The 24182-nt window shown below is 36.4% G+C and overlaps 1 protein-coding gene across 4 annotated transcripts in view; it reads right to left on the reverse strand.

Moving 5' to 3' along the window:
• The window catches only part of Nfat5 (nuclear factor of activated T cells 5), an 84909-nt gene that overhangs the window by 31986 nt on the left and 28741 nt on the right, over positions 1-24182 (reverse strand). For 2 of the 4 annotated variants that reach the window (XM_090357358.1, XM_090357357.1), the window contains exons 2-4: positions 11227-11288; positions 10647-10786; positions 1313-1505 (exon numbers count right to left, since the gene is read on the reverse strand). In XM_090357358.1, the coding sequence (XP_090213484.1) occupies positions 1313-1505; positions 10647-10786 (333 nt within the window). In that variant the 5' untranslated portion in view covers positions 11227-11288. Of the gene's footprint in view, positions 1-1312; positions 1506-10227; positions 10787-11226; positions 11289-24182 lie in introns of those variants that run through there. The other 2 variants (XM_090357356.1, XM_090357355.1) reach the window with 2 other exon arrangements.

Below are 24182 nucleotides of genomic sequence, written 5' to 3' on the forward strand. Positions count from 1 at the left end.
AGCAATCAGTGCCTAGCTCCCAAAACTTTTTTTTTTTTTGGTTGTAAGACTTGAACTCTGGGCCTGGAGCTGCCCCTGAGCTCTTCAGCTCAAGGTTACCACCCTACCCTTTAAGCCACAGTGCCACTTCCAATTTTCTGGTGGTTAATTGGAAATAGGACTTTAGTGCCTAGGCAGGCTTTGAACCGAAATCCTCCAATCTCAGTCTCCTGACTAGCCAGGATTACTGTCGTGTGCCACTGTGTCTGGCTGCAAAACCTTTTAATAAAGGAGCTGGGGTCAGGTGATAGTGGCTCATGCCCCTAATCTTAGAAATTCAGGAGGCTGAGATGTGGAAGATCAAAGTTAGAAGCCAAGTGGGGTAGAAAAGTTTGTGAAATTACATCTCCAATTAATTAGTTAAATGTTTGACTCAAGTGATGGAGCACCAGTTGTGCAAGCATGTAATGTTTGAAGCCTAGTCCTTTTTAAATTTTATTAAAAAATTTTTTTTTGTGGGTCATGGGGCTTGAACTCTTCAGCTCAAGGCTACCACTCTACCCCTGGGCCTGGGCATTGTCCCTAAGCTCTTCAGCTTAAGGCTACCTATCACCCAACCCTTGAGCCAAGCCCCACTTCTCGTTTTCTAGAGGTTAATTGGAGATTAAGAGTCTCAGGTCCTTTTGTACCTAAGCTGGCTTTGAACCTTATCCTCAAATCTCACCCTCCTTAGTAGCCACCGCGACTGGCTTAGCCTACTTCTTCTTAAAAACAACTTCTGAAGCTGGTAAAAGTAAAAACACTTTTTACTTTCCAAAACATCTTATTGCTTATGTAAACTAAAATTTAATGATTATCAAGTTAGTATTTGGCTTATGAGCCAATTAGACATTTATTCCACTCTCTCTTTTTTTTTTTTTTTTTTTTTTTTTGCCAGTCCTGGGCTTGGGCTCAGGGCTTGAGCACTGTCCTTGGACTTTCTCAAGGCTAGAGCTCTACCACTTGAGCCTCAGCACCACTTCCCGGCTTTTTTCTATGTATGTGGTACCAAGGAATCGAACCCGGTCTTCATGCATGCTAGGCAAGCACTTTAACCACTAGGCCAAACTCCCGGCCTCCACTCTCTTTTATATAGCGCTAATACTGTTGCCTTTTCTGCTATAGGCAGCTTTTGCCAACGGTTTAAAAATAATTATTAGGTTAGGGGAGTAGCTCAAGTGCTATAGTACTAGCAAGCAGGCAAAAGGCACTGAGTTTAGATCATAATACTACATAATACAAATCAAATTTTAAAACTAGAAAAAAATCATGTAGAATTAAGCAAAATAAACACCTTCACTGTAGGAAAGCCTTGCTGTGTTCTATCTTTTACTGAGCCACGGCTGCCCTCAGTCAGATACCGAGCTCGGTGCTGGGTCTCAGGCTGGACAACTATCTTCAGCTCTTTTCCCTCACTTTTAACAGGGTACTGTCCACACAACATAGGGCTCTTCTTTACTCCAGTTCCTTTTTGGTTGTCCAATGTTCTGAGAAATAAAAGCACAACATGAAGAAAATATCAAAAACACTTTTCTAAAATAAGGTGAGCCATCTAAAGAAACAGAATAGGCTATAACATTAAAAGCAACTACTCAGCTTACTTATAAAACAGGCTAAAGGAAGAAACATTCCATAACCCAAGTATCTTCAAAATTTAACAAAGCTTGTCAGCCACTAGGCACTGGTGGCTCATGCCTATAATCATAGCTTCTGAGGAGGCTGAAATCTGAGGATAGTAGCTCAAAGCCAGCTGGAACAGGAAAGTCTGTGAGACTCTTATCTCCAATTAAACCACCAAGAAACCAAAAATGGAGCTATGGTTCAAGCTTATAACATAAAGAACAAAACTGGATAGGAAAGAAAAAGAATGCATATGAGGAATAGCAGGAAGGAGGAAGAGTGAGTACAATAAACTATAATCTTTCACAGTGTTGTACAAAAGAAAAATTTTAAATTACATACATATGTGAGCTTTATATACAAATAAACTCAAAGAAGGACTATTATTAGTTGCCCCCCCCCCCAGTCCCCTGTATTTTGGAGACAGGATCTTGCTATGCAGCCTTGGCTAGCCTCAAATTCACTTCATAGCCAAAGTCAGCCTTGAACTAGAAATCCTCTAGCCTCTGCCTTCCCTATGTTGGGATCAGAGAATTAAACTACCAAAACTGGATATTACTTTACTTTCTAATCAGACTTTCAAAGAGGGGGTAAGAAGGATCTCCTTCTTGTAACTAAAATATTTCTATGGGAAATTAGTTTTACTTTAAACAATCTTCCCTAGAATTATAATTTTGTTTCAAATTATCTTCGTGATTGCTTAAATGATTAACTTTCTCAATAAGAATTTAACAATCTGGGCCAGGAGTTTGGCCTAGTGGTAGAGTGCTTGCCTAGCATGCATGAAGAATTGGGTTCCATTCCTCAGTACCAATACATAGAAAAGGCCCGAAGTGGCGCTGTAGCTCAAATGATACAGCTCTAGCCTTGAGAAAGTCCAAGGACAGTGCTCAGGCCCTGAGTTCAAGCCATAGGACTGGCAAAAAAGAAAAAGAAAAAGAAAGAATTTAACAATCTGGCAGGGCTCTAGTGCCTCACGCCTATAATCCTAGCTACTCAGGAGGCTGAGATCTGAGGATCAAGGTTCAAAGCAAGCCCAAAGAAATCCTGGGTACCCAAGTCCTGAGACTCTTATCTCCAGTTAACCACCAGAAAATGGGAAATGGCACTGTGGCTCAGGTGGTAGAGTGATAGCCTCAAGGTGAAGAGTTCAGGGACAGCACCTAGGCCAAGAATTCAAGCCCCAGAACCAACAAAAGAAAAGAAAAAGAAAAAGAATTTAACAATCTGGGCTTTACACTATTGACAATATAAGTTATTTAAAAATGATTTTTAAACATTTATAATACTTTTGTTATGAATGTATCTTTAAAGAAAAACAATACCCAAAATCATTATTAGGATTTGAGGCCAGTATATTTAATTTGTAAAGTAACTAAGGCATTGTAAATATGTGATGAAAATAAGTAATCAGCAATACTCTTGAGTGACATAACATTTAAAATAAACAATGTACGTTTTTTAAAAGTACATTTCCAATGTTAAATCTATCATGTCTTTGACTCACATTAAGGATTTTGAAATCAGGAGACAGTGAAGACGAAATCTCTGAAAGTAACCAGGTAAGAGGAGCAATATTATAATCAACTACAGATGAACTAAACAGCCTTAAACCTGGCTCTAATGTTTACCACTCCAGATAAATAATCTGTTGCCTCATTCATCAGGAACAAAGAAAGACAGTGATTTCAATAAAAATGGGAACTGGGTTGAATCCCCTGGCTAGGAAAGGACAGAAGAATGGAGGAGAGAAGGCATGGAACTGACATAGAAATAGTAAGAGTTACTAGGTAAGAGGAAAAGTTTTCAGGGCAACTCTTGTGCTTAACTGTCTTCACACAGTCTGATCCATAAAACAACAGGAAGAAAGTAGTTACTGATAAAAGCAAATGGAGCTTTTGTTATATATATAATTTTTATATAAAGCTAAAAAAAAGACAAAAAGAAATCACAGATCATAACTGGACAAACAATGTCAATCATATAAACATGTCATTATTAAATCTAAGATTACTTTGTATAAGTCATTTTTTTAAAGACTTGAGAAAAAATATGTATTTTTTTTTGCCAAAAGACTTAAATTTTTTTTGCCAGTCCCAGGACTTGAACTCAGGGCCTGAACATGGTCCTTGAGCCAAGGACTAGAGCATTACCACTTAAGCCACAGACCACTTCCAGCTTTTTCTATGTATATGGTACTTTGAAATCGAACCCAGGTTTTCATGCATGCTAGGCAAGCACTCTACCACTAGGCTGAACTCCTGGCCCAAGAAAAATAAATTTTATGAACAAAAATATCAAGTCTGGAAAAATGGATAAGAAACTTTGCTAAAAAAAAATCATTTACAATGTGTTAGCAGAAACCTATTTGTTATAAGTGCTTTCTACCCAAGTGGTAATTTACCTTGGTTTGCTATATTCAAACTGTAAATACAACAGAATATTAATAAATGTCTCTTGTGTAGCACCTTTTACTGTAAAAGGAATTATTTGGGGGCAAATTCAAATTCAAGTGTTTGGCCTGAATATTATGCCATTCTTCATATGATTTTTTTTTTTTTTTTGCCAGTCCTGGGCTTGAGCTCAGGGCCTGAGCACTGTCCTTGGGTTTTCTCAGAGCTAGAGCTCTACCACTTGAGCCACAGCACCATTTCTGGCTTTTTACTATGTACGTGGTACTAAGGAATCGAACCCAGGTCTTCATGCATGCTAAGCAAGCACTTTACCACTAGGCCAAACTCCCAGCCCCTTCATATGAAATTCTTTAATAGCCAGAAGCCAGTGGCTCATACCTGTCATCCTAGCTACTCAGGAAGCTGAGATCTGAAGACTGCCATTTGAAGTCAACCTAGGCAGAAAGGTTCCTGAGACTCTTCAGTTAACCAGCAAAAACCTGGAAGCGGCTCAAGCAGTAGAGCATTAGCTTTGTGCAAAAAGAGCTCAGGGATAGTGCCCAGGTCCTGAGTTAAAGTCCCCAAACTGGCACAAAACAACAAAAATCAAACAAGTATAATAATGTTGTATATTCATCATTATCAAAGCCAAAAATTAATTTATTGAAACTATGTAAAAATATTCCTTACATACACATAAAAATGATTACGTATAGCAAAATGGTAATAAAAGTTGTAACGAGTGGCTAGATTACAAGTTATTTAGTCTCTTGTATTTTTTTCAGTATTTGTAGTTGGAAGTGGTGCTGTGGCTCAAAATGGTAGAGCACTAGCCTTGAACGAAAAAGCTCACGAACAGTGCCTAGGCAACAACAACTTCTGTAATTCGTATGTATCTGTTTCATAACCAAAAAAGGGGGAAAATTTTTAGTTTGAAATATAAGGGAAACATGTGTGGCACATCAAATAGCTGGGCTAGAGAAGATTTATATATTCATTTAAGCTAGTCAAGCTAATATTTCATGAAGGTAAATAAATGAAAATAACTTCAACTATTCCAGTTAAACAAAATATCTTTAGAACAACGACTACTGCAGGCTGGGAGTATGGCCTAGTGGTAGAGTACTTTCCTAGCATGTACAAAATCCTTGGGTTCAATTCATCAGTACAACATATACAGAAAAAGCACAAGTGATGCTGTGACTCAAATGGTAGAGCTTTAGCCTTGAGAAAGCTCAAGGACAGTGCCCAGGCCCTGAGTTCAAAAAAAAAAAAAAAAAAAAAGACATTGGATGAGTTCACAAAGTATACAAAAAAAGGCATAAAAAAGAATAGAACATAGCCGGGCTCATGCCTGTAATCCTAGCTACTCAGGAGGCTAAGATCTGAAGATTGTGGTTCAAAGCCTGCCCAGGCACTAAAAAGTCCGTGAGAGGGCCGGGAGTTTGGCCTAGTGATTAAAGTGCCTTGCCTAGAATGCATGAAGACCTGGATTCGATTCCTCGGTACCACGTACATAGAAAAAAGCCAGAAGTGGTGCGGAGGCTCAAGTGGTAGAGCTCTAGCCTTGAGAAAGTCCAAGGACAGTGCTCAGGCCCTGAGCTCAAGCCCAGGACTGGCAAAAAAAAAAAAAAAAAAAAAAAGTCCATGAGATTCTTATCTCCAATTAACCATCAGAAAACCATTAGTGGTACTGTGGCTCAAGGGGTAGGGCAGTAGTAGCCTAGAGCTGAAGAGCGTAGAGGCAGCATCCTGGCCCAGAGTTCAAGCTCCATGACACCCCCAACCCTTGCAAAAAAAAAAAAGAATAGAATATGGAATTAAGTAGTCTCTGAAATTAGTTTTTTCTTTCTTTCTTTTTTTGTCAATCCTGGGTCTGGGCACTGTCCCTGGGCACTTTTGCTCAAGGTTAGTGTTCTACCACTTAAGAGACACAGCTCCAGTTTTATAATATTTTTCCTATTTAGTCCAGAAATAATGTTTGAAAAATCTCTATTTCTAGCTGGCACGTGGTTTATGCCTGTAATCCTAGCTACTTAACTCAGAAGGCTGAGACCCAAGGATCAAGATTCAAAGCCAGCCTGGGCACAAAAGGACTTGAGACTCTAATCTCTAATTAACCTCCAGAAAACAGGAAGTGGGGCTTGGCTCAATGGTAGGGCAATAGCCTTGAGCTAAAGAGCTGAGGGACAACGTCCAGACACAGGGGTAGGGTGGTAACCTTGAGATGTAGAGCTCAGGGACAGTGCCCAGACCCAGAACTGACAAAAAAAAAAGAAGCCCCATGATCCACACACACCAAAAAAAACAAAAAACAAAACAACAAAAAAAACCCAACCAACCAAACAAACAAAAAAAAACCCTTTCTAAGTTTAGATGTAAAACTAAAAAGTATACATATTTAGATCTAGCTATAGACATGTTAAACAATGAAAACTAATTCTTAAGGTACAACAGCATAAAAAAAAAGAAAATAATGATTAATTATGTAGAATTTCATTGATTGTGAAATTGAGGATAACCCTAAGATAGAACTTCAATTATAAGGGACAACTAAAAAGAAAAATCTACTACTGTAGAATGCTCTATTCAGGTCTATTCCACTATAAAATTTCTAAAATATATTTTATACCTACATGCCATCATTGCTTATCTTCTAGGAATATCTAGCGGACATTTGGGCTGACTGCTCAGGATAGTTGGTTGAAGAACATAAGAATAACATAGCAACAATATTTAAATGCCCAATTTTTCTTTTACACATGTTTCCTTAATAAACTCTTAACATTTAATTAATTAAAAATGGATTTTCTATAAGCTATGAATATTTCTTCAGGACATAATGCATGCACATATGGAAACATCACAATGTAATTCTTTGGTGCAAGTAATACAGGCTGAAAAAAATGGAGGAACTCAGTGCTGGTGGCTCATACCTATAAATCCTAGCTACTCAGAAGCCTGAGATCTGAGTATCTGGTTCAAAGCTAGCACCAGCAAACTAATCTATCTCAGTCATCTAAAATGGAGGTGTGGTTCAAATAGTGGAGCACCAGATTTGAGAATAAGGACCTAAACTCAAGCTCCAGTGCTGTTACAAACCCTGTTTCCCCTGCCACCCCAAAAAGGGTCACAGGACAGGGGCATGTACATCTCTATGTACTATCTTGAAGAATACAAACTGCTATATGCACTATATTTGAAAGCTTATTTTCTAACTACTTAGCATTTAAATGACAAATTATGGTATATACAGTGTAATATTTTTAAATTTCTTGTTGCTAGCATTTTTTTCATGGTTGAAATTGTAATTAGCTTATGAATGCAAAATTATTTGAAGCCAGTGCTGACACCCTATGTCTGTAATCCTGTCTACTCAGAAAACTGAGATCCAAGGATTATGGTTTGAAGCCAGCCTGGGAAGGAGAATCCATGAGACTCTTATCTCCAATTAACCTTCAAAAAGGTGGAAGTAGATCTGTGGCTCAAGTGGAAAAATGCTAATGTTGAATAAAAACAAGCTCAGAGATAGTGCCTAGGCCTTGGATTCAAGCCCCATGACTAGTATACACATAAAAAAAAAATATATCTATGAGGCCTGTTTTTTCCAAGTGGTTTCATTCTTTCCTGAATATATTTCTTATAAATTAAATTTAAATTTCCCTATCACTTACGTACTAGGGTCAAATAGTTTCCATTACTCAAGAATATGCACTTTTTTTTTTCTGATGCTTCATGGAATTTCTACTCCAAGAAGTATCTCAATGAAAAATTTTTGTTTTGAGTAGTATCATTATACTTCAACTGAGTAACTTCAAATCCTTTCTAAGCAGAGAATATAAACATGAAAATATCCTTTTTAAATCAGCAGCTATGTATCCCTTTGTTGACTTAGCCTAAGTAAATATTTTACTTGTTCGGGGCCATGAGTTCGGCATAATGGTAGAGTGCTTACTTAGCATGCAAGACCCAGGTTCGTATTCCTCAGTACCACGTACACAGAAAAAAAGAAGTGGTGCTGAGGCTCAAGTGGTAGAGCTCTAGCCTGGAGAAAGTCCAAGGACAGTGCTCTGACCCTGAGCTCAAGCCCAGGGCTGGCAAAAAAAAACCAAAACAAAACAAAAAAAAACCTTGTTCTTGGCCAGCTGTTGGTGGCTCACTTGTAATCCTAACTCTTTAGGAGATGAGATTTGAAGACAAATTCAAAGCCAGCCCATGCAGAAAAACCTAGGAGACTCCATTTCCAAGTAACTGGTAAAAAAGCTGCCTAGAGGCATGATTCAAACAGTACAGTGTCCACTGTCCAGTTTAAGCTCCAATACTGGCACAAATTTTCTTTTTCTTTTTTTAAAACTTACTTTTAATTGGAATCTTCATCATCTATTTTAGAAGAATGAAAATCTTTTTGTAACTTTATAAAAGACCTTCTGTTGAAACTCAAAAACACACATGGATTTAATGTTACTCATGAACCTTTTAGGTCTGTGCTACTACTCATATTTACTTAAGTGACCTCTGGTTTTTATGTTTCATAGCCTTGTATTTATTAATTCTGTAGGTATGTTCTGAAATTCTTGACTGTGTTAAGTAGCAACATTTTAAGGAAAGGCAATATTCTAGTTTCCTTTTGGAAACTTGCTAATTTGTATTCTCTAAAACTGAAAAACATTAATGTATATTTTTATTTAACTCCATCACCCTAAAGGAGTTTAACTGAAAATTATAAAGAAACTAGTATGAATTTTCTTGCTTATATGATAGCTAATACTTTTTAAATATACAGAGGAAATATTTAAGGAAAATTTTAATATGTAAGAATATCATAATATTCAACCAGATTTTCATGTAAGGAGAGATTATGGTGTCATAAAGTAGTAAACCAATCTAAACTTTCTGTTCTGAAATTATAAGGGACTCACTAAAGAGTAGCTAAAAAATAAAAATAAAAAAAAAGTGACCTGTGTGGGGGGGAGGGAAATGGGTACCAAGACATGTGAAAGGGTATCAATGTATGTGAATTAATGCACCTTCTATCTGGCAAATATCATGTAACCCTTTTACTAATTACAATAAAAAAAAAATAAAAAAAAAAAAGAGACCATACCCTTCCTCCCAAAAGAGTAAATTTTCAAAATCCAGTGAGTTAAATTTTACTAAACAGTATTGACTATATATTGTAGGAAAAGCAACTTTAAAAATTCTAGCAATTAACTATAAATTAAAATTATTAAAGAACTTTAAAAGTTAAAATATATCAACTGAGACTGCACTGTAGCAGGGAATAATCTATAATACAGCTATGAATTATATTTCATGAGTACAGAGTAAGTTACATAGATGAACTAAAACTAAAATATGCACCATGATCTGGTTCCTTCATCCTTCAAGTAACCCAGAATCACAGAGGGGAAAACTGATTCTAAAAAAAGCAATCCTCAACTGGAATAATGTAGCAAAGGAAAAAAAGGTTAAAACATGTAAATCAAATGAATGATGAGACAAGCCATTACTACTGATTTTTCTTGTCTTCATCAAGAGAACAAAACTAAGACCTAAAATCCTCTCAAAAATGTAATGGAAGGGGGCCGGGAGTTTGGCCTAGTGGTTAAAGTGCTTGCCTAGCATGTATGAAGACCCGGGTTCGATTCCTTGGTACCACATACATAGGAAAAAGCCCGAAGTGGTGCTGAGGCTCAAGTGGTAGAGCTCTAACCTTGAGAAAGTCCAAGGACAGTGCTCAGGCCCTGAGCTCAAGCCCAGGACTGACAAAAAAAAAAAAAAAAAAAATGTAATGGAAGTAAACTAGATGATGATGCACTATAAAGAGAACAAATGGCTTTTTGGAGAATGTTTTGAGTTTAGTTACAGCTATTACAATGCTACTTATTTCTATATGTAAAAATGTTTTAAAATCCTTTTAAAATAAAAATTCATTTGAATTTAAAATTTATTTCAAAGCAGTTTACTTTAGTTTTCTACTATTTCAATGTACGTCGAAGGCATCTATTGCTGTAATCTCTTTTTATTACTTTTGAATTGCAAAACTTGGTAATTTTAATTTCTTGTGTATTTCAATGATACAATTAGCATCTTTGCTTTATATGCACACTTAAACTGAACAATTAAGAAAATTTGGGATGATTTCTTTTGTTTTGCACAATGGTGATAGAACTTAAAAAAAAATATGAATACCAACCCATTTCCAGCTTTTGAGTTGCCTTTGTTGTCCGTGGTAAGCTGAGAAAGCACATAGTGAGGTGCTTTGGCACTGTCGGCATCAAATATATCCATATTAGATTCTTCACAATCTCGTCGTTTGACCCCAGGCCTCTGCTTTGGATTTCGTTTTCGTGATTTACGAGGTACCTCTGTGTTATCATTGTAGGAACTGGTGCTCATGTTACTGAAGTTGGAGGGGGAATCCTCCATCCACATACTGCAGCTCTGCTCAGATTCCAATCCACACCCCTCATCCTGGCAGGACATCCGACTGTTATCCAGCAAGTCCTCAGGTGGTGGTGAGATGTACAAAACTGTGTGCCTCTTCGGGGTTGATGGATGCTGCTGGACTGTGTTACTGGTTAACTGCTTTTCACTTACCCCTCTGTTACTTACCCCCACGGCTGAGGAGCAGCTCTCCACTTGCATAGCCTTGCTGTCGGTGACTGAGGTAGAATAAATGGTAGGGCTGGAAGAGGTGGTAAAGGAGCTGCAAGCACCGCCCATGGAGGAAGAGGAGGGAGCTGAAGAAGCATCTGCAGTGTACAATTCAAGAGTAAATACACTATACACGTTTTCACCTGTGCTGGCTAGCAGTCCCATTGAAAATGTGATTTGTGAACAGATTGTTTTCCCCAAAATGAATAGTTGGAATTTGGTTACGTTTTAGAATATAAATGCTTCAAGCGATAAAAGGCCTAAGAAATGTAATTTTTTAATGCTCAAATAGCATTATTTTGTGTTATAATCAATAGATTTTAAAAATCTAATTTAGTGTTTTAAGCTGTAAAGCAAGAACAAAGCTTTTATTGCCTCAGCTGGATGTTCTGTTGAATTTTAATCATTTAAAATAATAAAGAAAACCCCAATATGAAATATCCTTGTGGTCCACATTCAATGCCAATTAAATAGTTCATTATAAAATTTGAAAAGTGGGACTGTGCTTAGCCACAAAATATTAAAATAAGTTTCTAACCTATGAAGCAGAGAACTACAGGTCATTTTTAATGCAGACACTCCCTGCTTCAGAGGCAAATCCTGGAATAAAAATATGAGAAAATAAATGAGAAAAGAGCTGCTGATTATTCCAGATATCAATTATAAAATGAGAAATAAATAGAAAAATATATAATCAACTGAATTGGGAGGCAAAATGGAACTGGTACCGTCACCCTTGATTGTAAAAATCTATGAGAAAAAGATGAAAAGTTTGATTTGGAACATACTGAGTTGTAGAAGATAACAACTTAACTACTCAGTCTCGAGAACTTAAAAGTGGCATTTCAAAATCATGAGGTCTAAAACAACTATATTAAGATTGAATAAAAATCATAGTAAGGACTATCAGATGGATTTCTCTTTTAAAATACTTGATTATGTGCTCAGAAATTGGTTGCCACTGTTTATTAACTTTCTCTATGTAATTGTGACTACTAACATAATTTCCTAATACAACAATAAACAGTAAATCTTACTGATTTGTTAAACAGTAAAAGAAAATCTCTGGAGAATATCAAATTAAAAAAAAAAACCCATGTATCTATTGTGTGGCAAGCAAAAAAGAAGATACAAACAGATCTTTTCAGACTGTGTGGCAACTATCAGTAGTAATACTCAAAATACTACTTTAATCTTAACCTTTAACTCTCAGCTTCAGAGGCACACTAAAATTTAGGCTGAAAGTCATTATTATTTTTTTTGAAAGTCATTATTTATAATATTTTAAAAATAGAATTTATTTGATGTAAAATAGTAAAGACTTATAATCATACACATAAAAATAGGTAATATGCCAGACAACTAAAGTATCTAAACCTAATGGGTATCTATGTCTTTATTCCAGTTTTGTGATATGCCATTATTGAAATTACAATAGTCATATCAATTATAAAGAATAAAATATAGGTATCAATTTGTAGATAATCAAAAGCCAAACTTCTTTTAAACTGAAAACATATAGCAAAATATTTAAATTATCTACAACCACCTGAAATTTTTCATTGCTGTCAAGAGCACTATAATAATGCCACTTGGAAAGATTTTTACCCAACTACTCTAAGTCAAAGAACCTAGAGGAAATAGATGATACCAGTTCCATTTTCCAGGTTGTATTCTTGTCAAATGCAGTAGCTGAAATTAGAAAATTCAGTCACTTTTAAACTGCATTCCAATTTAAAGAAAAAAAATCTATCAATTTTGTATCATGCATTAATGTGATGTTTTCTTAGTAAATAAATATTTTAAAAGACTTGTAAAAACTACAAAATCTAAATGCTAATGTCAGTGACAGTTTAAGAGCTGATTTGTAGCCACTTTGGGTTTAAATATAAAGTTTTTTCCTTGCTTCTTGAAAAACACTACAGCATTCATTTTAGAAAAAAAAATTAGGAAAGATGTGCCAAACATTCCTCCATCTGTTCCAACTATTGGTAAACATGAAATAAATGTGTGTGTCCATGTTCTTGATTTTCAGAGAAATACAAGTAGGAAGAAGCATGCAATATTTGCAGTGGAATACACAAAGCATACAGCACAAAATGCTGTGAACTTGTATTTCTATAAAGCTGCTTCCCTATCTATCCTTTTTGAATCATACATGAGAATGCAGAACATCTCAGAGATCCCTGGCCATGACAGATGGAAAGTATGCATGAAAAAGAGTAATGAATTCAACAGCATTTTATGTGGTTGTGACATATTTTTTTTCATCTCAGGCTCCTGACTTAGACCTTCTATAACTCCTAAACAACTAGATCATTAAGAGTATCTCTGGTCAGGACAAGACAGAGTAAGACAGAAACAAGACATTCAGGGCAGCCTGACTGTCTTTGGATGGCTGTCACACCATTACTGGCTTTAGTTCCTTCAGAAGTCCATTTCATGCCAGGTGCAGACATAAGAGGCTGAATGGCCAACTTTTAGGCCCTGACTAAACCCTAGAAATTTGCCTCCTGAGTCTGTTTCTTCAAAAGTAAAACAAAATTTCCTACCTCAGGTGGTTGTGAAAACCAATTACAATTCCAAAAACCTGGGGGAAGTGAAAGGAGCAAGAAGGAAAATAGGCTAAATATAGAGGAGGTTTAGGGAAGTGAACTATGATGGATACCTTACATCACACATTTGTCAAATCCCATACAATAAACAATCCCAGCCTATAACCATGGATTTGGAGTGGTATGATGTATGATGTGGGTTCCTGCATGTAACAAGCATACCACTGGTTGATGTTGGTAGTCAGGGAGGTTATTGGTGCGTAGGGACAGGGGATAAAGGAACTCCACTCACTTCTACTGGGAACCTGAAACTGTTCAAAAAACATAAAGTTGATTAATTTTTTTTAAAAAGGAAAAAATATTTCTAGTCACAATTTTGGCCCACTGCTTTAGTGTGATAAAGAAAAAAGAAACTGGGAAAGTCGCTAGATAACCACAGGAAGAGTGGCAGGTTGCCAGGTGACCAACCATGTGCTCAAAGGGTGAGAATGAACAATTCCATGCTCTCACCATGGAGGAGAGAGGTGAGAGGAAGGTTAACTTGGTCACCAGTGGCCAATAATTTAATCAACCATGCCTACAAAATGAAGTCTCCACAAAAAGCCAAGGACTGAGTTCAGAAGCTTTCAAGGAGGTGAACAAGAACACATTCATGCGCCAGGACAGAGGTGTGTCCAACCACCACAGACACCTTCTATGCTCAGTATCTATTCTATACCTTGCCTCATGTATTTCTTTGCTGAACTATTCATTTGTACACTTTGAAATGTCCTTTATAATAAGAAGTATTTTCTCCTGGGTTCTGTGACTTGTCCTAGCACATTAATTGAATCCAGAGAAAGGGTCATGAAAACTTATATTTACAGCCAGAAGCCAAAATTTGAAATATTCACTGAATTATATCAAGTTAAATTGGCAAATAAATGTAGGTTAAAAAAGGAAGGATTTAATACACAAAATTCTTCAAATAAATATGAAAATAACATTGTATGGTACAAGGAAAAACTGCATGTTTAGAAGTAACTACTGTTGCTACAGAGTATTCTAATAATTCTTTACACTATTACCTACCTGTATATAAGCTATAAATTAACCAAGAATAAAAATGTTCTTAATATAATCTAATTAAAATACAAATATATTGAATGTATTAAAAACATTTTTGATTTCTATTTTTTCTTTCTTTACAATTTTTTTGGTGCTAATGGTATTGAACTCAAGGCCTCATACTTGCTAGGTTGCTTTACCACACCTGAACCACTTCATCAGCCACTAATATTTTAAATTTCTGAACATTAATTTCTCAATTCTAAAGATTTCTAGGAAAAGCATCACATAATATCCCAAAGAATATAAATGTACATAAAGTATCTATGAAACTCTTTCAGTCCTCTTATCACTAAATAGTAAGAAATAGTTTAATTGAGCATCTACAAAACAAATATTAATGCAATCCTGCCATATATGTATATATATATATATACTTTTTTTTAAGTTCTTTCAAAGAAAACATAGCAACTACTTCTTGTTCCTACTTTTTAGTAATGAGTCTCTATCTCTGGCATTGCATACTAAAAATACAGAAACTCCCATATAAAAGTTTTTACATTTTTTACTGTGTTTTCTTACATCCATTGTTTTTATTTCCTACTGAGTTATAATGAATTTCTACTTCATAATTTCATTGTTGTATTCGTTGCTTATTTCCCTTAAGCAAATTTTATAAATCTGAAGTTTTCCTTAAAATTATTCATCTAAATAGCATGCGAGTATGATTTTGTTTAATTTTCCTTTTGTGAAGTAAGTATCTTTGAACCTAGTTTAGTTTATATATAAGAAGTTATTTATTTATTTAGTTAGTTAGTTTTGGTGAGTCCTGAGGCTTGAACTCTGGGCTTGGGCGCTGTCCCTGAGCTCGTCAGCTCAAGGCTACCGTCCTACTCCTTGAGCCATAGCCCCTCTTCCTTTTTTTCTAGTGATTAATTGGAGATAAGTCTCATGTTCTTTAGTGCCTGGCTGGCTTTGAACCTTGATCCTCAAATCTCAGCCTCCTGAGTAGCTAGGATTATAGGCATGGCCACTGCGCCTGGCAAGAATTTATTTTTCTAAAAAATTTTCTGTGAACACAGAAAACATCATGAACCAAAGAGGGGAAAGCAGACGGATCACAAATAGATAAGATTCACAAATGGAAATTTGTAATCTCAAAAGGATAGACTAATTTTAATAAAAGGAAGCATTACATTTATGATATTCTGTATAAGACTAATATTCTATTAGCAGTAGCCAACTGCCAGTCCAATAATGATGATGAACCTTACTTGTATATATGACTTCTTTTTAAGAACCAATGGAAGGTTCCGTGGTATACTGCTTGCCTAGCATGTAATAAGCCCCTGAGTTCAACCCCTAGCCGGGAAAACAAACAAAAAAGAATTAATGGAATCACTAGCAGTCTATGAACATGCAGAGTATTTGGGATAAAAAGTCTGGTAGCCAGTATCAGACAATATGCTCCATTTTGTGACAATGATGAAGATTTATAGATAGACTAAGCGGTAGCACATATAGAAAGATGTACAGATTTTATATTCATTCCTTCCTTCCTTCCTTCTTCTTGTTTTTGCCATTCCTGGGCCTGAGCACTGCCATTGGATTTTCTCAAGGCTAGAACTCTACCACTTGAGCCACAGCACCACTTCTAGCTTGTTTCTATGTATGTGGTACCAAGGAATCGAACCCAGGTCTTTGTGCATGCTAGGCAAGCACTCTACCACTAAGCCAAACTCCCAGCCTCACTTTCTTAAAAATACTTCAGTTCTAGATATGCCAACTAAAAGTTATTTAAACTACAAGAATATTTTAGTGGTTTAAAAACCATACTAGTTATTTTAATAAAAAGCTCTGACATATCTTTCACTGATCTAGAATACATGATGGAAATACTTAACAATAGTTCTGAGATCAAACCTAAACCTATCATCTAACTATGCATATATGTTACATTTTCAAAGTTAGTATAAAGGCATTTTTTTTAATGTCATAAAATAAAAGGAATCCCATCCCCCACCCCTTTTGATGGTACTAACTAGAGTCTGAATTCTCAGCTTTCTGGGTAGCTGTAATTATAGTATGAGCCACTGGTGCCTGGCTTACAATAATTTTTGAGACAGGGTCTCATTTCCTGCCTGGGACAGTGCCTAGGCTGTTGATCTGCCTATTTTGGGTTTCCTAGCATATGGAGGATAACAGACGAATGCCATCACACCTAACTCTGGGCTGACCTAGGCAAACCTACCAATCTCAGCTTCCCAAGTGCCTAAGATTACAGTCATGAGCCAAAGGTACCCAGCAAAGAACCTTTAAATATTTCAAGCATGCTAAGTTGACCAATAGTGGAACAGAGAAGGAGCAAATTGTTGACTATTCATACAATAATTGTGAAAACACAACAGGTATTTGGAAACAATTTCTGGTCTAAAATACACTGTTGAATCCTATTTATTTCTCTTGAGTTACTTTTCTTAATGGTAAGAATGACTTCAAAGTTAAACAGCTTATCTAATAAAAATATATTCAGATCAAATAAGATTTTTAGAGAATAAAATTGTAAGGCCAACATTTATGTTGCCAAGATACTAAAATATCTCTAACACACAAAGTGGCTGCAAACCTGCTTTGTCAACACCTTACATGCCAACCTTCATTTTCTACTTTTCTTCTTCTTAAAATATTAATGCAAAGTTTGAAGCTTTACAAAAAGGTTTAGTTTCAATCATTATCAATCCACTAATTAGAAAAAAACAAAAACAAAAAAGGAAATGAAGGAAGAAAGGAGGAAAGAAAGTAAAAAAAGACTTATGAAGAAGTCTGAAAACGAGACCGACCTATACCCTGGGTGAGATTGGATGGGTTAAGTGTCTCTGGCACTATTTCTCTTCACTATTGACAGACACTGTCACACAACCCACCACACGATGCCTGTCTCTGAATGGCGAAGCTAGAATGCAAGTTAAGTGTATTAATAGAAAAAACAACTGGCATCCCAGCATATAAAATAAACAATCCAGATTACTTTACCAAAAAATACCCAAAACAAAAATTGTAGGGCTGATCATTTAATTTACATGTTTAAAACAGTTTCAATTTCCCACTTGTACTTTTCCCACCCAACCTATGTTAACATGCTATAGTTAGCAATGTTTTAAATTAAATTAACACCCAAATAATGCATGTCATAAAACTTATTCCCAATTTTTGTTAACTCATATTCACCAATTTGTTCTCCTGTTTACAAATGCAATCTAATCCATAAGCCAGAATTCTCTTTCAAGGGTTTTGTTTTGTTTGGGGCTGTATGCTTATACAAAATCTTTCAAATAATGGGAAAATGTGTACTGTAAACAGTAAGTCTGGCTGTAAGAAACACCTGTATGTCAGTATCAGAAGAAAATGTTTTTATTTTTCACATTGATTCCCACAATATTTGCCTATTTGTAATTTTAAATTAGATATGTTACTATGCATAAAATGTCTGACCTGAAAGGCTTTTTTTGTTGTTGTTGTTGTTGTTGTTTGAAACCTTTTTTTTATTGTAATTACTAAAAGGGTTACATGATATTTGCCAGATAGAAGGTGCATTAATTCACATACATTGATACCCTTTCACATGTGTTGGTACCCATTTTGAAAGGCTTTTTAAAGCAAGTAATTAGCATAACCAATGGGCACTGGAAGGTTTGCTACTGATTTATTGAAGAATATCTCTTTCTTTCAATGCCCTCCAAACAGGATTCAAAGTCCTACTTTTATAACATAGTTACTTTTTTAGTGTTTAATCTTCTAAATTCTCCTAAAATACAACCATTTGCCACAATGCTTGTCTTTTGGATAAAATGACAGACTGCAATTATGATCTCCTGCTGTGGTGACACAGCAGTCTTAAGTTTTTGTTGAGTACACTCTATTATATTCAAACAATGACAAAATCTCCTAATGGTATATGTCTCAGAACTTACATCCATTGTTAACTGACACATAATGGTAACTTTTTTGGGGGGTGGGGTGTACTGGTGTTTGAATTTAGGACCTTACAATTGCCAGGGAAATACTCTACAACTACCACTTCAGCCTGTCTTTAATCCTTTATGCTTTATTAATTTTGCAAATAGTGTCTCACAGTGATGCATACATAGGAGCCAGGCACTGGTAGCTCACACCTGTAATCCTAACTACTCAGGAGACTGAGGTCTGAGGATCGTGGTTCAAAAAGCCAGCCCAGGCAGGAAGGGCCATGAGACTTTTTATCTGCAATAAACTTGTGAAAAAGCTAAAAATGTTACTGTGGCTCAAATGGTAGAGGTGCTAGCCTTGAGCAAAAGAAGCTGAGGGACAGCACCCAGGGTCAGTTCAAACTCCAGGACGTGGGGGGGGGGGAGCATTGCTGTAAATGCCAACCCTACCTCAACCCTCCTCCACTTCCCATGTAGTTGGGATGACAGTCACATACCAGATGTGCTCAGCTTTTATTGGTTGTGATGAAGTCTCACAATCTTTTCTCCCAGTTGGCTTCGAGCTATTCGAGCTATGATTCACCTGATCTCTGAAGATGATGACAGGCATGAGTAGCTAAGATGGCAGATATAAGCCACTGAGTCAACACTTTATTTTTACTTTTTCAAGATGTAATATACTCACAGAATTCTTATCAAAGAATGCTTCCTAAAAAATACCTGTTCTGACACAGTAATGTTTTAAATGTATCTTCTGTTCTATTCTACCTCCAGTATTGATTTACAGGACTAAACAAATTCTAAAATCAAATTACATAACATGATTATTTTTTCTGATACTGGGCATGAATTTATTGCCTTGTTAAGTCAGTGCTTGACTACTGAGCCAGACCTTCAAAACAATAATTTGATTTAAAATCCTTTCTAAATTATTGGATAAATATGATTCCTTATCTGGTAATAATTTAAGTACTACCAGGTAGCTCTACTGGGTAAAGATTCAAAAGCCCAGACATATCTCTCTACCTCAAATTAAACAAAAATAAACTATACTAGTTAATAGCTAATAGCTACACATAAAACCCTGGGAAAACTTCCAGAAGTGTAAGTTTAAAAACAATATTTTAATGGTAAGTATTATACTTTGAAAGGCACTGTCACTTTAAGACAAAAACAAAAATCATTAAGTTTAAATAGAAGTTGCTGAGAAAAATGGTTCTCTTGTTAAAGTATGATTAAGTAATTAATTCAACATAACAAATTAATATTGCTTTTAATACAATAAAATTTTAATATAGTTTAAGTAATAAATGTATCCTGGCCTAACATCTTCATATTTATTTTTCTTAGATGTAGCCAGAACAATAAAAAAATAGTATGCAGTACCATTAAAATCATTAATCAGGTTTAAACCTGTGGTCTGGATTAGTGTATATTAGTTACCATTATAGGCTAAATTACCTTGTGAAAAATAAAACTCATAACACTGGATATTATGTTGAAAATGAACTATACAACTTGTGGGTGGGATGGAAGGGAAAAACTGTATTCATTACACTGACTTATACTACTGAAACCATTCTATCATCTTTTAATAACAATAAAAATTTTAAATAAATAAAAAGCAATAAACTGCTTTAACATACTTTTTTCAGGGGTGAACGGTATTGTTGTTTTAACACATGATCTTACTATGCAGATCAGATCAGTCTCAAACTTCTAATCCTTCATCTCCTGAGGGCAGAGATTATAAGCTAGACCTGATCAGGCCATTTTTAAAAAAATAGATAGCATTTATTATTTTATTTATCTATTTTGAGGAGCAATACAGGGGCTTGAATTTAAAATTTCAAGCTTGTTAGTCACCTGCTGTACCATGTAAAACATGTGCTCAGTTTTACAGGCATGAGCCAAGGCGCCGGGCTTCTATCTCCACTAACCATCAAAAAACCCCAGAAGTGGTGGCTCTAAATAGTAAAGTGCCAACCTTGAGTAAAAAAAGCTAACAGATAGTACTCAGGCCCTTGATTTCAGGCCCTAGCTGTACCATATATATATATATATATATATATATATATATATATATATGTATATATATATATATTAAATGTATTCTGCAAAACATGTTTGTAACCTGACTTCCTTCTAGGATTGGCCCAATTTTCTTTTCTTTTTCCTTTGAACATCTTTTCTTATATTGCTAGTGCATGCTAGGCAAATACCTACCACTGACCTTATGCCCCAAGCCTTTGTCCTGTTTTCTAAGAAAACTGGAACTAATTATATGGAACAAACCATCTGCACTCACAATCTTTTAGTTCACAGTAAGTAGGCAAATTATCTTGCCCACTAATATTTTCAATCATATAAATACTATACTGCATAAATAAAACAATTCTAAAATGTTATTTTACTTTTAATCCAGGAAAAAAATAAATGGTAAATATTTTCCCCAAATTTAAGTCAACTCAAGAAATCCAAATTATATCACAGAAAATATTTTCTGGGTTGTGGGCATGGCTCAGGTAGTAGAGGACCAACCAATGAGTACATCAGATACCAAGCTCAAGCCCTAGTTTCAGGAAAAAAAAATAAAAGATAAAAAAATACTTTCTAGGGCCGGGAGTTTGGCCTAGTGGTTAAAGTGCTTGCCTAGCATGCATGAAGATCCGGGTTCAATTCCTCGGTACCACATACATAGAAGAAAGCCAGAATTGGTACTGAGGCTCAAGTGGTAGAGCTCTAGCCTTGAGAAAGTCCAAGGACAGTGCTCAGGCCCTGAGCTCAAGCCCAGGACTGGCAAAAAAAAAAAAAATACTTTCTAATAAGTTATAATACATTTTGCTAAGATTCTTTTTGCTGTGAATTATTTTTGTTAAAAATTTATATTCTAGAGCCGGGCACAGTGGTTCCCACCTGTAATCCTAGCTACTCAGGAGGCTGAGATCTGAGGATCAAGGTTTAAAGCCAGCCCCAGGCACTAAAGTCTGTGAGACTCTTATCTCCAATTAACCACCAGAAAATTGGAAGTAGTGCTGTAGCTCAATGAGTAGGGCAGTAGCCTTGAGCTGAAGAGCTCAGGGACAGTGCCCAGGCCCAGAGTTCAAGCCCCACAAAAGATAAAAACAAAAAGAAAATTATATTCTGGCGTGGAGTGTGGCCTAGTGTTAGAGTGCTTGTGGCTCATGCACAAAGCCTTGGGTTTAAGTTCTTGGTATCAAATTTACAGAAACAAGACAGAAGTGGTTCTGTGGCTCAAGTTGGCAGAATGCTAGCCTTGAGAAAGCTTAAGGACAGTGCTCAAGACCTGAGTTCAAACTCCAGGACTGGCAAATGATTTTTTTTCTTAATATTCTTTTGGGTGCCTACAGTCCTAGCTACTTATAAAGCTAAGAAGACCTGAGAATCATGGTTTAATGCCAGTCCAGGTAAAAAGTTCATGAGACTCTTATATCCAGTAAACTACCAAAAAAAAAAAAAAAAGAACAAAAAGCTGGAAGTGGAGCTGTGACTCATGTAGTGAAGTACCAACCTTGAACAAAAGAAGCTCAGGGACAGCACCTAGGCCCTGAGTTCAAGCCCCAGGACTGCAACACACACACACACACACACACACACACACACACACACACACACACACACACACCTTCATACATTAGGACTGGAAATGTGGCTCAAGGGGTAAAATATTTGCCCAGCAAGCGCAAAGTCCTGAGTCTAGCTCTAGAACTGTGAGTCCCCACCCCCCCCAAAAAAAATAATAATTCTAAGCCAAACTATAAAACTAATAGCTTGATCAATTCATTGTTTAAATCAAGGATTATTTATTTACTTAGTATTCTGAAACAGGATCTTGCCATGTAACCCAGGATGGCTCAAGGATTTTCGGTGTGTGTGTGTGTGTGTGTGTGTGTGTGTGTGTGTGTGTGTGTGTGTGTGTGTGTGTGTGTGTGTGTGTGTGTGTGTGTGTGTGTGTGTGTGTGTGTGTGTGTGTGTGTGTGTGTGTGTGTGTGTGTGTGTGTGTGTGTGTGTGTGTGTGTGTGTGTGTGTGTGTATGTGCGCATGCGTGTCTTGAACCAAAAGGGGCTTAACTCAGGACCTCACACTTTTACTCATTCTCCACTCAGCTCAAGAGCTTGAATTAAAATATTACATTTTGATATAAGCTAATAAATACTGTATTCTTACATAATCTAGGGCAATACAATCTAGGGTGCTACAAGATAATGAGACAAAGCTATTTCTAATTGAGAAAAAGTTATTGTTGACCTCTGTGAAAGATTTTTCACTGTAAGTAATAAGGACTAGCCAGGTGCATTGGCTCATGTTTCTAATCCTAGCTATTCAGGAGGCTGAGATTTGAGGATCTTGGTTCAAAGCCAGCCACTAAAGACCGAGACTCTTATCTCCAATTAATCTTTATAAAACGGGAAGTGGGGCCTGGCTCAAGAGGCAGCATGGTAGCCTTGAGCTGAAGAACTCAGGGACAATGCCCAGGCCCCAGGGTAGGATGGTAGCCTTGAGCTGAAAAGCCTAGGGACAGTGCCCAGGCTCAGAGTTCAAGCCCCATGACCCTCCCCACACAAAAAAGAATAATAATGATTTAAACCTCTACATCTACAACTAATTACTACACATGTAATTAAAGGCTGTGATCAGGAAGTTTATGATTGGAGGTCAATCTGGGCAAAAAGTTCAGGAGTCTTGGCCACACCAACAACTCAGTTTGGCCAAGAGCCTATAACCCTTGTTACTCAGGGTGGCTGAGATCTGAGGTCTGAGTCTATGAGACTCTTTATTTCCAATTAAATAACTCAGCCCTGAAAAAAGCTGGAAGTGGTGCTGTGGCTCAAGGGGAAGAGTGTTAGCCTTGAGTAAAAAAGCTGGGGGGGGGGGGGGCAAAGGCTCCACGTTCAAGCCCCAGGACCAACACACATGCATGCATGCACATGCACACGCGCACGCGCACGCACACACACACACACACACGCACACACACACACACACAGAGCTGAGAGCGGTGGGCATTCACTTGTCATCCCAGCTATGGCAAGCAAGCAAATAAGAGAATCATAGACCAGCCTGAGCCAAAACCAAGACCTTATCTCAAAGATAACAAGGGCAAAAAGAGTTGGAGACATGGCTCCAATAGAAGAGAATCTGAGTTCCTAGGTTCAAACCCTACCATGCTTCTTCAAAATCTTTAAGTTTGCTGTAATTGTTTTAGTGATCTTAAATAATATCTACATTGTTTATATCTACTTTTTTATAATCCATATTACTATAGGATTCTACAAAATCCAGTTTGAGCTTGCATTTTTCTCAATTCCTTATTTTGCTAATACTTCCTATTCATTTGTGTTTTGTTGTTTACAAAAAAAAACAGCCTACACCTTAACTACTAAGAGCATACAATATTGTTTAGCTTCCATTCATTGACAAACTAAAACTACATTTTCAGGGGACAAAAACAGAATTCACTGAAACAGGGAAATGAACCAATTTCTGATTAGTAATTCTTAATTATCTTCCAGACTGTGATACCTGACCCTGTAGGGACCCCTGTAGGGACCCTCCTTTATTGTCTCCTTCCTACATTACAGCTGTGGGGCTCACAGGAAAAAAAGATTTCATAGATGTATATATGTAAAGGTATAGTATAGAGGCAAAGATTTAAAAAGGATTCAGAGAGATTCTTTTACCCAACATTCTGGATTGTGGATTAGCAGCATTATGATTACTTATGAGGGGAGGAAGGAATTTACATTGGTGAATCTGAGAAACATGTTTTTCACAATTTAGTAACAAAAAAGGTACTTGAACACGCATATCCCAAGCATCTAAATTTTAAATTGATTTAAAATTTGTGAAGCACAAACCTTTATGGCAGAACTAGAAGTCTGTTCCCACCAGGCCCTCATACCTGA

The sequence above is a fragment of the Megascapheus bottae genome, chromosome 24 (genome assembly GCF_031878675.1).
Source record: "Megascapheus bottae isolate mThoBot1 chromosome 24, mThoBot2.hap1, whole genome shotgun sequence".
Classification (NCBI taxonomy): domain Eukaryota; kingdom Metazoa; phylum Chordata; class Mammalia; order Rodentia; family Geomyidae; genus Megascapheus; species Megascapheus bottae.